Here is a 15,744-nt window from a genome sequence, read left to right as displayed (position 1 = left end):
TATCTCCAAAATGCTAACTTTACAGGACTTTTTTTCCAAGCCATATTGGGCCATTTCTTTTAATACAATCTCCTCAAAAATTAAACACACACTGTAAAGGAAAACAGGCATTTTCTAATTATCTCAAAAACTGCAAAACAACAAAAATGAAGATATGAGATTTTCTTCTGACAGCAGTGATATTTAGGTGATAAAGTATTTCTTTTAACTGCAATTGTGTAATATTAAGGGTACTTCCGAATGCACAGGTGTATGCATTCAGATTGTATTGCTTTGTTTTGCTTAACAGCATTTATAGCTATTATTCAAGAAATAAACAGTAAGTGATAAGTAAGTAATAAATCAGTAGTGGAGGTCCAACTTTAACTATTAAGATGTTTTCCAGTCACTTGTCATGGCTGTGTGTCTAGATATGAGTAGTGAGGCTCATATCTCACGAATCATTAATATTCAGTCATTAATAACTGTGATTAACAATTTAATTGTCTTTTTTGTTCATTAGATGTAATTAAGAAAATACAAGCTCAAAGTGTCCAGAATGGCTGGTTAGCCAGCTGGCTTCCTAGCTATTATAATAATAATAAAAAAACCTGTGATTTGTCTCAATAAACACTTTTCTTTTTTTACATTTGCCTCAACTTAATGAAAGAAAAAGCAACCAGTTCCAGTTGTTTGTTGAAATGTAAAACACATGATTGTGAACCCAAACAAAAGTATAGTTGGAGTCAGCTTAAATAAATGTGATTAGCTCAAATACTTGCGATCAGATGACTATTTTATCATTGTGATAGGCCTAGTAGTTCATGATAGTTAGAGTAAATAGGGGTTCTTTTTAATTTGGTGTGAAAGTAGAGGAGGCAATGGATAGGGCAAGATGGGGGCAGATGATCCGCTGTGGTGACCCCTAAAGGGAGCAGCCGAAAGAAGAAGAAGAAGAAGAGGGGTTCTTTTTAAGGGCTGGGGTCCTAACAGTGTACAGCCTGGCAGTGTTTTGTGTGAGAGAGCCTGGCTTGTGAATTTTATGCAAAATAAAGAAAATTAAGAGATTAAACTTCGAATGTTTCCATTGCTTGACCAAGGGCATTTTTCTATAAAATGATCATCTCACCTCTTCCAATAATCTCATTGATGTGTAGAAGCAGGTCCTCTCTGGCGATGACCACATGCTGCACCTCCTTTAGCAGCTCGGGGTGCAGGCTGCTCAGATCTACAGGAGCAGAAACAGGCAGCAATGGGGAGGCCAGGTCTCCCTCAGCCCCCATGGGCGACAGGTCTACATGTGCATGAGCATAAGGAGGAGGCCGACACGACTCGCTGGGAGACATCGGCAAGCTCTGGTCTGTGAAAGAATGGAATGGGGTCAAATGGTCAAAGGTCAATCACAGGCTCACTGAAGCTGGAGACTACAAAGGTCACACAAATGAATACGCTCGTCTGGGAGGTCAGATAATTACAACAACTACAAAGAGAAGGAAGAAACTCGAAGCCTGGCTTTACAGGCGAGAAGCTGAAAGAGAGTCGTTTACTTGTTTGGCAGAGAGCGAGGGAGCATGCAGAGGAGCTGAGAGGAGTGTGGAGAGGAGCGCCGAGAGGAGGGGGAGGGAGATCTTAGGGTGAAAAGGAGGATAAAGTGTGCAGGCTGAGCTCTAGAAAGATCCACTCCAGAGACGATTTGACAGAAACAACTCTCAGCTCTCAGATCTGCATGAAAGGGAAACTTTATTTTGAGCAGAGAAACTGCAAGGAAGCAAAACGTACCCTCAAGCAAAGTGGTTCTATAATCCAGAGACTCGTGAGACACCATTTCATTAGTGGGACTCACACTCCTCGCGTTTGCCAGCATGTCCAAGTGCGGAATGTGAGCACGGCCGTCATACCAAACCATCCCCTCAGCTAAATCTACACGCAGAGAGAGAGAGAAAAAGAGAGGAGAGAGAGAGAGAGAGAGAGAGAGAGAAAGAGAGAGAGAGAAAGTAATATAAAGAAAGACAGAGGAAAAGGATATAGATAAGAGAAAGATGTAGAGAATTAGAGAAAGTGAGATGGAGACAGCAGAAGAGTGAGAGAGGATGAAAGAGAGAGAGAGAAAAAGAAAGAGATAAGAAAAGAAAGATGGGGAGAGAGATAAAGAGAGGAAAATGAGAAAGAGAGAGAGAGAGAGAGAGAGTCTTTACAAAAAGAAAACAAGGACAGGCCGCTTCCCCATGTGCTCCTGCAGTGTCAGTCTAGCGCAACCCAGAAACCACTCCTTTCTCTTACTCCCTCAGGATAAGACACACTATTATCAAAACATCTCCTCAGTAAACAAGGCCTTTTTACACCAGCCGTGAGTTCTCATCCACAGTGAGTCACAATGATGTACAAAGCGGATTTTAAACAACAAACAGTTCTCTGCATAATAAGCAAGAACATTCCTGGCAAAGATAAAACCATAATCAAAAACAGATTATAATTTCTATCTCAGCTTGGTGACTACAATGGAAGTCAGCACTAAAAATGACAATGGCAATTGTGCAACATCCAAGTTATTTCAAATAGACAACCACACACACACACACACACAAACTGTGACGTACCATCGATGTGCTTCTTCCTCCTGATCCAGGCAAAAACCGCAAGCAGCATGACCAGCAGGATGGACACACACACCACACCAACGATCAGCGGCTTGTAGTCCTGCTCCTGCGCCAGAATTACACGACCCAGAATCACTGAGGAGGAAGCCTGCATCCACTACAACACACACATACAAAGAATATTTACACATTCACAGGCAATATAAACTCTATCTCTACAAAATGTGTATCTTGATATTTTCCACAATCTGAATGACAGCGTACAATAGTACTAGGTATGAATAAACATTTAAAAATGATATAAAATGTAAAACTTGTGATTAAATTGTTTTCCGCAATGTTACAAAGGCAGTGAAATGCTTACATTTTAGCACAGTAGCTTAGCATCACCTAAACACTGTACATCTCCCACAATGATATAACTACTAATATCGGTTTGAAATATCAGTTAAATCTAAACGTCTGCCTGATAAAGCAAATGCCTTTTAAGCAATTATCTGCCAGCAACAAGATTCCAACATCATCATGCATCTCTAAATAGCATATAACTGTTAAGAACAGAGAGTGTGAGTTATTGCGATTAATATGATGGCTATGATTTGGTGGCAGGCACCTGTTGAAAGCTCATCACAGTCATGATATAATTCATGATAACACACAAACTCTGTGTGTTATCTGTGTGTTAACTTTACATCATAACTTGTGTCTTATGTCAAATATGTCAAATGTTACCCATGCCTCCATTTAATGGGTTACATGGTATTATATCCTGTCCTGTCTAGCTACTGTCATGTGTAATCAATGTTCTGTGTATTTATCGGTCTATAGTTCTATTGCTTAGTGCATTCACTGTCTGCATTCGTTTCTCACTGTCATGTATCTGTACTCTGTGAAGTCCTGTGCAATGTGCTGCTGTTGTGTGTTGCATCATGGGGCCTGAAGAGTGACATTCTATTCTACTGTTTACAAGAATATAGAAGAATGACAAATAAGACTTGACTTGAACAGAGCAGGTTAACTACATTATTCGGTGTTTATCTTAAGGACCAAAGTCCAAAATCTTTTTGGGTGGCTGAGGGCCAAAAAGACAAAACAATATACTAAAAAAGGAAGGTATGCTTAAAATGAAGTTTTTATAATGTATTTTAGAGCATTAGACATTGTTACTAAAATACATCAATATAAATTGAAAAGGAAAACAACCATTTAAGACATCATATAAGGCATATAAATATGCTTGTTCTCTCTGAGGTGCAGGGGATGAGTTTAGGGTAACTTTTGGCAGGACAAATAAAATGTCTTCATGAACCAACAGCACACCCCTACAGCACCCCATCAGCCCACCACTTCACAAATGCCGAGGGAGCATTTACTCACTCAGAAATAATCTTGAGAGGCCAGACATTGAGCACAAACAGGAGGGTAAATTGGATAAGAGACAGAGTCTCCTTCATGTGGGGAAGATGGTTATTGATTTTAGGCTGAGATGAGTTTTCTATGTTGCGATGGTCAGATTAAACCCCAATGTCACACACGTGGTACGCCTCGCTCAGAGAGATAAACACTTTATGCTAACACTCGCTCGGTGTTAGGTCTGTCCTATCAGATGTCCACTTCTCCAGACCAGGAACATTTCATCAATGTTCTCACTGAGCCAACAGTGAATGGAGAGGAAATATAAAATCTTATCTGTGCTGGGTTCTAACTCATAAAACAATAATAAAACACCACAGAGAGGATTAATATCTAATATTACCCCACATGGTCAGGTCTATGAGGTAAGAGAAAATATTACTGCTGACCTAATCTGACACCCTGATTTAATCTGGCAGACATTTCACAGTGAAGCTCAGGTACAGGTGGAGTGTGTTGTGTGTTTTGTATAGAGAGAGAATCAAAGGGGTGGAGGCTCAGTGCACAGTGAAATGGAAGATTGAAGAGGGACTTTTACAGAGATGGACTACAGCACTTTTAGAGCTAGACTGTTTTACCAGAGGAGGTTCTGTAATGTAATTTGCGGATTGACTGGTCGATTGGTACAAGATAAATTATCATCATGATTTTCCCAAATCCCCACAGAGAGCCTGGATTAAAAGGTGATATCTTAGTCGTTCACTTCAGTGTTCTGTGATACACCTCACTCAATAACAATAACAACACACTGCACAGCTCTGTGTCCAGCTAATTACAGAAGACCACTCAACAGTTATTACTAGCATACTATAAAAAACAAACACAGGCACACTGTAGATTCATACTGGATTGAAATTGCTCCAAACTGACTACTGTAAAAACTACACACACCTCATAGTCATCCCAGATTAAAATCACTCCAAAATTATTACTGCCAGACTATAAAACTATACACACTGTAGATGCTCAATTAATATTGGCAGCAATCATTTAAATGACTGTACCACCCCAGGTAAAACTAATCCAGCTCCAACAGGACTTAAACAAAAAAATAAAAAGACTGACAGTAAAGAAAGATACTGCAGAGTGATGGAGTTTCTCTAACCTCCACCTCCAGCTCTTTGGTGGCAGTCTGAAGCTCGGGGGGCACAGTGCACTCCAGTGTGTTTCCCACCAGAGCCACATTCACACATGAGCGGTTGGACACCCGCAACACTTCTCCCTTCACCGCCTCCACATCTACACGAGGAACCTGCACATAAAGGAAGAACTGGAAGTGATATACTTTTAACATTACATTTTAAGTCCAGCAGTGAAGGACTACTCACTTCACAAAGCAAGATATCTCAGTTAGCCAGATAACTTAAACCTTATAGCAAGAACGTTAATGAACATTGAGCTAATGAATTGTCTAGGTTTTCTGGGAAATTCTCCTTTGTAAAATACCCCCCAGTAAAGTATGAATTCATGCTCAATTCCTTAAGGACTAAATGACTGTGTCCACTATAACCCAAGTCAGAGAGAGAGAGAGAGAGAGAGAGAGAGAGAGAGAGAGAGAGAAGGCAATAAAGAAACTGATCACATTCCTCGCATGACAGCCTGGGCTTTGCAGATTGGACACACAGTTCACTTCAACACCTGTTACTGTACAGTACAGACCAGCTAGAGACCCGATCGGAACAGGCTGGCACTCAACAGATTTCTAGCAGAGTCTCCAACAATTTAACATTTTTTACCATAATCAACTACAGTACAGAGAGCACTGTGACATATTTCATGCATTAGTAGTTCTACAGAGGCAGATCAATGAGCAGTAATAACACAGTCTTACTGTTCATTCTCCTGACAAAGTTTCTAAGTGTATTATTAGTCTCTGATATCCTACAGAGTATAAGACAAGCTGCCAAGTGCAATTTTCATTTCTACAAACAAAGCCCTGGCATCCAGCAGCAAATGTAAACAAACAAATTACATGGGAATGACTGCAGTGGCATGATCGCAATGATAGTGCAACTTAATTAGATCCAAAATAAATGATAACTGCTCTCATTCCCATTACTGTTAAATATACCATTCAGTATATTGGGCCTTCAAATGCATGTTTAAAGGGACCAGTGCCACATGGATAGGATTTGATTCTGAAGGAAAAAACAGGATCTCATCTAACCCCCCCCCCACTCAACAGCTGCACTGGACTAGTGAGTCGCACTGCTTGAAAAAAATCTTCTTGTGCTTCATTGTTAAAAACGTTGGGTTTTTCACCCAGTTTCCCTCGCTAATGCAAAAGATTCTCACCATTAATGTGTCAAAGGCTGGAAGCTTGAGGAGCTCAAGAACAATGAAGGAGAATAGAGGGAATATGGAGGGTAGAGGGTCAGCAGGTCCGCAATGGGATACCAACTACATTTCCCGTTTGGTCTCAGTATTGTTTCCTTCCACATCAGTGAGTGCAAAGAACTGTGTGCATGTAACCTTTATTAAGAATATGAGTAACAACCCTGCTTTTGCATGTTTGAGTTTGTGTGCATGTGTTTTAGAACACATCAACACAGAACAATGTTTAAAATTTTCATAGAGGCTTGTGGCATGCAAGATTCTAGCTGCCAGGTGGGAGAAAGTGTCTGGCTCTCTTACCTTAATCTCAAGCACACTCTTACTGCCTCTAGGAGTCAGAGTGGGCTTCTGAAACTCCTCAAACTTGGGGTCTTCCACGTAGGTCAAGTCATATTCCCGTGTTGAAAAGCCATCAAGCACAAACTTCATCTTAGTGGCGACCGGAGGGCGAATATTCAGGCCTTTAAGCGATGGAGTGATGCAGACGATAGTCAGCTTGTCTTCATCCTGTGTGCACGTCTAGGCACATTAAACACAAACAACAGAATTAAGTCACATCCTCAGTGCCACACTCAAAACCATGTCTAGGTTAGTCACTTTCACTCTGTATATCAACTCATAAAAGAAGTGCACATTTTTTTCCCAATGTACCAAGTGCTAGAATTTTTATTTCTCTGAACAGGAATTATGCAGCATCTCTGTTGCATTTGCATTGAAACTCATAACATATAAGCCATTCTGGATGATATCTTAACTCACTCATGACAGCACAAGAGCCGGCATTTATTAAACCCTGCTTTAAGACCTATTGCTGTCAGATGGTGCCCTTCATTTACAACTCAAAAAAGACAAAGCCATGCCAGAGCACACACTGCTTTGACATTATCATAATGACTTCATAAGCCTCAGGATACTTACGCATACAGCAAGCATACATTCCTCAGGCAATGAAGTCGTTCAGTGCTAGCAGGTTATGAAAATTATGCTATATCAAATAAAATGTGGAATATCCAGTGCACTAGATCCAGATGAGAAGCTGCTTCTTGCTTGCAATGAGTTTCAGCAGTGCTGGTATGCGGAGGATAATCTTCAGGAAAAGTGAACAGGGATTCATTGTGTGCGTTGGGGTCCAACTCCAAACAATATGTGAGTTATGACTTAGAGGCTCAGCAGATGCCAACAGTGACTATTTTTTGGCAGCTCTCTCCGGCCCATCACACCTCCTATCCGCACTACGTTCTCCTCGACCCGTAACAGCGCTGGTTGGTGGCTGGCTGTTTCACTTTACGCCTGTCACCTTCCTGCCACTCATGCTTAATGTGAACATTATGCTTTTTCTCTGTGTTTCTGAGGCCTAAAGCTTCAAACACATCCTGAAGCCTTTGATGGGATTATTTTCAAGCATATGCGCTGATAGTGCTCAGTGCTCTCTGCTCCAAAACAATCAGAATGCAAAGTTTCAGTCCAGCTCTCTGGAGCTACTCTTGCAACTGTGGATGGTAGATTTGCTCAGCCTGCCTAAAAACAACTCTCTCACTGGAGTGGGTGAACTCGCTATAGAGAGCCAGACCATGGTAAATATTTGCATGGTGGTCAGAACCATTGATGTAGTATATTTATCTACTGCACCAAAGAGACAAACATGACCCTGAGTGGAGAGTAAGATTAGACACAAAGTACGAGTTCAGCAGGAAAAAAAGTGAAAAGCTTGTTTCAAGAGCATTTTAGAGTCTCAGCATTTAATCATTTTGGAAAAAGTGTCTGTCTAACAAATAAAAAAAAAAAAAACAACAACAGTGTAAACCCCTTATAATCCAGATCACTAACATATGAAGTACTGAGTCAAAGTCAAAGTTTTTTATTTGTTTATTTAACTTCCAGCCATAATGGTTTTTGCCAATTTAACTCTTCCATCCTTCCATTTTAAAACCAAGTTACAGCTGTATCCTCCCAACAAAAGCTGTTCCCAAAGGTGTCCCTGACAATGTATTCCCCCTAAAAACACACTGAGGTTCACACAAGACATTACCCAAACACAAACTTTCTTCCTTGTGTGCATTTAATATTTCTGACAAGATTGCATACTTGCATAAGGAAGGAGAAAGTTAGTTTTACAATTATTAAATTATGCTGAAAAAATGGAACTCCTAACAACCATGCAAGACCTGGTAGACCGGTAGACTACAAAATTATTGTTGTTTTTTTTTTTATTGTATTCAAGTTTTCATCTTTGAGAGAGAAGAGAAAACCAAGCTCCACAGGTGTTCCTGTCCATCTTTCCACTGTGAGATGAGTGAATGCTATGGGTCTGAAAGAATGTGCAGCTGTCAAGAAAACCTTATTGAGAAAGTGAGATGCACAAAAAAGAAGAAAAGCACATCAAAAGTGTACCTCTTTTAAGGTTTTAAGGACTCAATCTAAATTTGTAACTGTGATTACTAGGATCAACAGAAAATGTAACCAACTTTTAAAACTGTAAATGTTTACAAGAAGCATGTAAAAATATCCCTGCAGATTTCTCTAAAAAACTGAAAGCAAGAACCTAAAAAGAACTAAAGGTGTAACAAAGGCAAAGGATGCACACAGTACATACAAAGCTGATGTGTATGTAATATTTTCTTAAATATGTTTCCTGCTTTTTTCTGATGCTGAAGAATGAATTGCTTGTGCATGTGTTTAAATTTGCATCGTAAATTAAATAAATGAAACGGTGTTGCTAATTTTTGCAGTGCTATAAGAGACCAACATTGCACACAATGTGAGCCTTGATGTTTTTCTCAAGTATCTCAGTTAAAGCCAGCATAGCCACAGTTCTGTTAACTGTGGTAGCTACTTCCTGTCAACAGTTTCCCCGTCCTCTCCTCTCCAGGTCTCGATTGAGCAATATCACAGATGGAAAGCAAACGCCTACTGCTGACCCTGTTAATTACCATGAAAGAACACACTTATTCGGTAACACTTATTTGGCCTTTTCAAATGAAAGAATCAGTTAAGAAACTGTCCCTACCACTGAACAAGGGTGATGCATCTTTAAACAATAAGCAGTAAACCCTTCACTGATTCAGATAGAGGAGGTGCACTCTGGAGGGAGTCAGATATTTCTAAAGCTGAACGGCTTCAGTCTGTCTCTGTGTCGCTGCTTGACAAACAGCATTTAACAGGCTGGATTAACTGAGATAACCCACTGCTGATTTAGATGTAGACAGAGGAGCCATACTGGTGGGGCGAGTCAAACATGCCTGAAGCTGATTGGCTTCGCTGGCTCACTGACAAAAACATTGTCTTACTCTTTCGTCTCACAAAGGTTTTTATGGTTGGATAACCACTGCAGAAGAAAAGAAATAAACAAAACAGGAGACACTGAAAGCGATCAAATAGATCGATCAAAGTGAGCTACATGAGAAACCATGTATAACATCAAGGGGCAAACTATCGGTGTAACAAAACACCTAAACAACAACAGAGGAGGCAGGTCAACCAGAACTGGAACTACATGTAGACAGATTCTCAAACCACTTTCAAAAAACCAGCAAAATGCATTGCTTTAACATCAGAGATATCCATCATGAAGATGTCCTACAGAGAGGATTAGAGCAGATGAGTTCCAGACATTTAGCTGACCTCCTGGGCACCACCAGACTGGGCAGGAAAAAGAGACACCCACATTACTGCCTCCTCTACTGCAACGACATGCTGTTTGTGAAGGTTTGAGATGAGAAAGCCAGCTCTGGCTTGTATTGGTGTGTGCAATTTGACCCATTATGGATCTTGAAAACAGGTGGCTCTTCATCTAGACACCCCACTGAGGTCTTTGAAGCACAGAAGGAACCTGTAATCACCATTAACCCGCTTCACAATAGCTTCATAGATGACGAAGCGAACTTGAATGCTTTTTACATCATCCAGAATCTTCCAGGAACCATGAATGAGAAAGATGTCCTCCAGGAGGCCAGGAACCGGAAGGAAGTAAAATCTTCTGCTTTTAAAAGTTTTCTGTTTTCTGAAGGATGCCAGCCTTTAGCAACAAGTTGCAGCCTGTAAAAAATGCCTTTTATGTTGGTGGGAAAGCTGAGATTGGCTGAGCCCTGGATTTAGCAGAGATTGCAGTAGCAGATATGGAAGAAAGCTCTTGAGATTTTTCCCCCTGCTGATTTTGCTGGGGCACAAATTCAACTTGGTTGATTGCTCTCCCTCTTTTCTGTCTCTGGAGTCCTTCTTGTGCATGGATACAAAACCCACTGATGATTAGCAAAGATCCACAGAACTCCTCTTCTCCAGATACACAAGAGGCCTGTCACTGACCAGAACGAAGGCTCTAGCCCACAAGAAACGAAACCTGAAACCCCAAACCACATCTCTGTTTCCACCATTGTAGAGCTAACCTCAACACAACGGATGACAGGTCCACTCAGGTTACGTGACTGAGGCAGACTGAAGACAGGAAAGACTTTTCTTCTTCCACACAGCTTCTCAATAAAAGCACAAAAACAATAAAACACTTGTTCTTTATAGTTCATGGTGGGAGTATTGGACCCCACACTGTTTGAGGTAAAGAATTTACAGTGGAACAGCTGTGGAGTCATCCTAAATCGTTAGTAAGGATAGCATGGCTTCTACTACATGGAATCACAACATACTGTGTACTGTTTGCCTGGTATATTATGAACATAAGCAGTAGGTAATGCACAGAATCTCTAAGAATATTCTTCTGTGAACTGCAAATGTACATCTTTGTTCATCATGTACTTTTGTACAGCACTTGGTAATCAAATATTTCAGCTACAAATTGCATAGTGTGGCGGTCAGAACTGCCAACAGGAGTGTTTCATATGTCTGTACTCCTTTCCTAAGGAGAACTGACTGAAATATAGATGGCATTTGCACTGAAATATAAGGTGGCATCACTGTAAGGCCACTTTCTCTATTACCTGATAGAGCTGAGATCAACTGCAAATGACTCAGACACAACTGCAGCTGGAACAGACCAAAATCATATGAGATGTCACGTCGGGACTTTCCCTTTGGTGACTATGAAGAAAGATGAGCTGCAACACATTATAATTAAATGACCATAAAATAATGACTTCAGCTGAAGTTCAAGTAGTGGTCACAAACATTTGGTCCTGACTGGGCAATTTAGAGCACAGAGAAGCTGCAGACTCTTTGAGATTTTGCTGAGAAATCAGGTGAATAAACAGGTTGGCTTCCACGCTTGGAGCCAGAAGTGATGACTATATGGAGCGTCAAGTGTGGCTTTTCCATTTCCTCTTCACATCTGCCGCTCCAGCACTTTCTTTTCCTTCATTCTAAAAGCTTTTTCCCTTACAGTGGGGTTAATGGCAATAACACCTGTGTGACATGGTCACTGTATTTTTGTGTGTACAGTGTAATAGAGACTTACTACATAAACCTCTTTGTCCTTGGTGAAGGGAGGGCCGCTGAGGAACATCTGAGGCTGCATGGCTGAGTGGAGGTAGACGCCAGACGCTATCACTGTGCTGCCTCCGCTGTACATACATATAAACACATAATATTAACAAACCCGTTGTCGTATGCACACTCATACGGATTTCCTGTAAACCCCCCTCCACACACTTAATGTATCCCAGTCCCCAAATCATTCACTTTACCTCAATGGCTCATTCACTCTGCCTCTCATTCTGTCTATTCATTCTCTCTTTATTTATCCCCAGAGTTCTTGCTTACTTCCTCTGTCTTACCTCCTTCCAACAAATCCTACTCTGTTCATTTTCACTTGTCTTTCCTTTCGCTTAATCCTACACTAATCAAACTTGCTCTCTCTCTGCACAGTACTTCCTCTTCAAAAACTCGCCTCCATCATAGCGGTGCAACCATTCGTCCACCTGTTGTCTTCCCATCTATGGTCAGCCAATTGCTTTGCCAGACTTTTTTCCCAAAAATCTCTCTCCTTTACACCCACTCTGTCTTCTGCAGCAGTCTGTTTGCCCAGTTTCCTTCTTTGCTCTATCTCTGTTCATACTTTTCATTCCACCTCCTGTTCAAGTTCAATTTCATACGGTCTGGCACATATTAGACAGATGAATAACAGACAAATGCACTATGTGAATCTTTATAATAGGAAAGACAGGGGTATTGGAGTGTAAGAATACTATTAACCAGCTAGCTAAAGCCTAAGTTCAAAGCACAGTGTGGAATTTTAGTAAAACTGACTATGGGTTCTTTTTTTCAGAAATCTGCTAATCCAAGCAAGCCAACAATTACCCACTTAGGCTTATTAGAAAATAAAGTATCATTAAGGCCACTTTATTGTTCTAAAATGGTAATAGCTGTTAACCCCTAGGCTAATTATTTATTATCCATATGTTTATTATCCATTAACTATGACAGTGAACAACTAATGTGGGGATGCTTAGGGTTTAAGGAGCTTAGAACTCTGTCAAAATGATTTTTATAGCAATGATGTGTGGCACCCACCTGATGAAGGAGCGTGTGGGCTGGACACTGTGGATGAGTGGATCTTCATTGTAGGTATAGTTGGCAGGAGCTTCACGGGTCACTCCATCGATATGCAGCTGTACTTTGTGCTGGGATGGCGAGTGTTGAGATGGAGTCTGACAAGTCAGCACGGTAGCTGATTCACTAATGGAAGAAAAGGACACAAGTGACAAAGTAGCAGATATTACCTTAGCATTGTATATTGAGTTTAAAAGTTTACAGGTTCTCACCTCTGAATTTCACATGTGGCACTTCCAATTATAACCTTTCGTGAGCTCCCACTGTTCAGGTACAATCCTGTAATAGTCAGTGAGGTTCCACCAGATTTAGGTCCAAACGCAGGGAAGATTCCTTTAATAACAGGGTTCTGGAAGAGTAAAATGAGGACCAACCCTGACTTAAATATACATGTACTAAATCAACTCTGCGTCATGTTTATGCTGAGGAAACTGTTGGAGTGCTGCTGAAATACTACAGAATATATGTGGTACTGTTGATTGATATTTGTGTCCGACTGCTGGTGTTGTGCTTTGTGAAGACTCTTACCACAAACGTGAAGCCCTTGATCTGCCCCTGCTCCTTACCGCTGCGTACTCTAACCCACGGGTCAGAACTAGACACGTTCACATGATCGAGGCCACAAACCAACCTAAACACAAAGACAAAAACATCTCCCACAACTCAGACAATAAACAAGCTGTAGTTTGTGCACTTGTGGAGAAAGTAGGCTATTAGTGCAAGCTAATTTACTAATAACGAGCGTACTACTATGCACAAACAACACAAGAGCTATTCTATCAGGGAAATTTCTCCTCGTCTCTCAACAATGGGGTGGCTGTGGAGTGTCGTGTCCGGAGGCACAAAGGTCCTTGAATAGAGTTTGGTGTATTTGTGTTAAGCTAGTTGGGTACGCAAGAACAAATTGCACAGTGAAGCACTTTTAGGGCCACTTTAACATGGATCAGAATGCTGGGAACGAGGCTTAGCACTCCTCTGAAGTTGCATTTCAGGGTATCTGTGGGGTAGATGATTTTCCACATAAAACAACAGAACTTCAAAAGCGTTTACATAGGTAGTTATATATGAAATTATCATATCAGTTTGATAAATTTTACTTCAACATATCTTAAATTTTTTTGCATTGAGGACTTTAATTGTCCAGTTGGCTCAGCTGTTTAGAGTACAGGACTGTGTTAAAATCTCTGGCTAGGAAACACAGTTAAGGCACATCTTGCTGGCTTTAACTCATAAAAATAATTCAAGAACTTTCAGTGAACCACCCTTTTACATAGCAGTAGTAAGAAGAACTTAAGCCCTTAAATGGCCAGGGCCTGCCAGCAAGCCCAAAATTTTATTACGCCCTTTCAGAACCTAAAAATACCTCAGCCGGTTTGTATTAAAGTCCCTTTAGTTGCTGAATAATAAGCCTTAGTATGTAATATGCAAGGGATTTAAAAGGGTTAAACACATCTAATTCTCTCATTTGGAATCACAAATTCTAAAACAGTGACTTACCGATGGTTGCTACTGTCCTTCTTGGTCAACCTGCACTTTGCTCCAGCCACCTCAATGTCAATAATACTGGCGTTAAATCGATCTTTTTTGCTGAAGCCAAAGTTTTTGCCACAGATTGTGATGTTGGTGCGGCCTTTCAGTGGAGCGGTGGCAGGAAAGATCTACAAAAAGCAGACAGAATTTTCATCTCATACTGTGAATTATCCAATGTAGGAACCCTGTATAAAATAATACGTTACATGTCTCCCTACAACATGTTGGTTTTTGACAATGATTTATTTTGACAGCATGACTGCTACAAAGGCAACAAGTCTTCTAGTATGAAGTAAAGCCAACAAGACGTTGCCAAGCTGCAAACAAAACAGCAGCATGTGGCCCCCAGTTATTTTGGTTCTCATGCTAAAAGTGGCCTTCAAGTTAGCCACTATAAAAGGGATTAAAAACCACTGCTTTGTGTTTTAAACTGTGGGTTCAATGACCTGAAGGATCTCCTTGTGCGAACACCACTTTGTGTGAGTCATTTCCTAACTGACGTTTTTTTTTTGTTACAGTGTACCAGGATGGATGCAATGGCATCACAACGGGCATGGTTTAAAACCGCTACCGCATATAATTTTATTACCAGTTATTCTGAAGTGCATCAGAGATTTTTTAATGACTGATATTTCTGCAAACATCCAGCACTGCCAAACATGCTCACTTGCAAGATATTCCAATTTACATAAATATTACTGGTACATTACCTACATTATTCTATATCCTCATAAACACACACACACACACACTTACTGGGGAGGATTCTACAAATTAACATTTTTTAATATTTTGAATGAATTACAACCTTAAAACAAGGTCAGAGGTCTCTAAAAAATCTTGTGTCACTACAGATAATACTGGAATGTTTAAAGCATTCAAAATCAATGAGGGTCAGAGTTTCATCTGTGGTCTCATTCCTTGAAGCACTTATTCTATTAGCTTGATGCTATTGTCTACTTAGTAACCATGGCAATAAGGTTTGTGGTTGGGCAGGGCGGTTACCTCAGTCATGAGAATGGGGCAGGAGTCTTGGCTCCAAAGGGAAGTCTCACACTGAGCTGACCGACTGCAGAGGTTTCTGTTCCTGCACCATCCGCAGCCCATGAAGGACGGAGCCAGGAGACACGAGCTGCAGCTCCACAACTGCTCACAGCCTGGACCAATCAAAGGCACTTTAGACACCTGCAAGTGAGAGAATTAGACAGTGTTATTTCAAATATATGTATATGAAACTGTTTACACTGTCAAAATTCCATAGCAAATGAATAGAAATGTTCCAAAATGGAAAAAATCTTGTTACATATATGGTGCAGAAACCATGGTATAATTTAAAAGTCTAAGCACATTTTACCTTGCATTAATATTGCATGATGAACTACTAATAGAAATTTCC

The 15,744-nt window shown here is 40.6% G+C and overlaps 1 protein-coding gene across 2 annotated transcripts in view; it reads right to left on the bottom strand.

Moving 5' to 3' along the window:
* Window positions 1–15,744, bottom strand: part of met (MET proto-oncogene, receptor tyrosine kinase) — a 54,014-nt gene that overhangs the window by 12,540 nt on the left and 25,730 nt on the right. Inside the window, exons 5-15 of one of the 2 annotated variants that reach the window (XM_017724372.2) lie at window positions 15,354–15,533; window positions 14,316–14,476; window positions 13,347–13,449; window positions 13,031–13,167; window positions 12,780–12,944; window positions 11,725–11,830; window positions 6,624–6,842; window positions 5,095–5,241; window positions 2,577–2,733; window positions 1,759–1,899; window positions 1,109–1,339 (exon numbers count right to left, since the gene is read on the bottom strand). In XM_017724372.2, the coding sequence (XP_017579861.1) occupies window positions 1,109–1,339; window positions 1,759–1,899; window positions 2,577–2,733; window positions 5,095–5,241; window positions 6,624–6,842; window positions 11,725–11,830; window positions 12,780–12,944; window positions 13,031–13,167; window positions 13,347–13,449; window positions 14,316–14,476; window positions 15,354–15,533 (1,747 nt within the window). The remainder of the gene's footprint in view (window positions 1–1,108; window positions 1,340–1,758; window positions 1,900–2,576; window positions 2,734–5,094; window positions 5,242–6,623; window positions 6,843–11,724; window positions 11,831–12,779; window positions 12,945–13,030; window positions 13,168–13,346; window positions 13,450–14,315; window positions 14,477–15,353; window positions 15,534–15,744) is intronic. The other variant, XM_017724373.2, reaches the window with a different exon arrangement.

Source organism: Pygocentrus nattereri, chromosome 8 (genome assembly GCF_015220715.1).
Source record: "Pygocentrus nattereri isolate fPygNat1 chromosome 8, fPygNat1.pri, whole genome shotgun sequence".
Classification (NCBI taxonomy): domain Eukaryota; kingdom Metazoa; phylum Chordata; class Actinopteri; order Characiformes; family Serrasalmidae; genus Pygocentrus; species Pygocentrus nattereri.
This window is presented reverse-complemented; position numbering and strand designations above follow the sequence as displayed.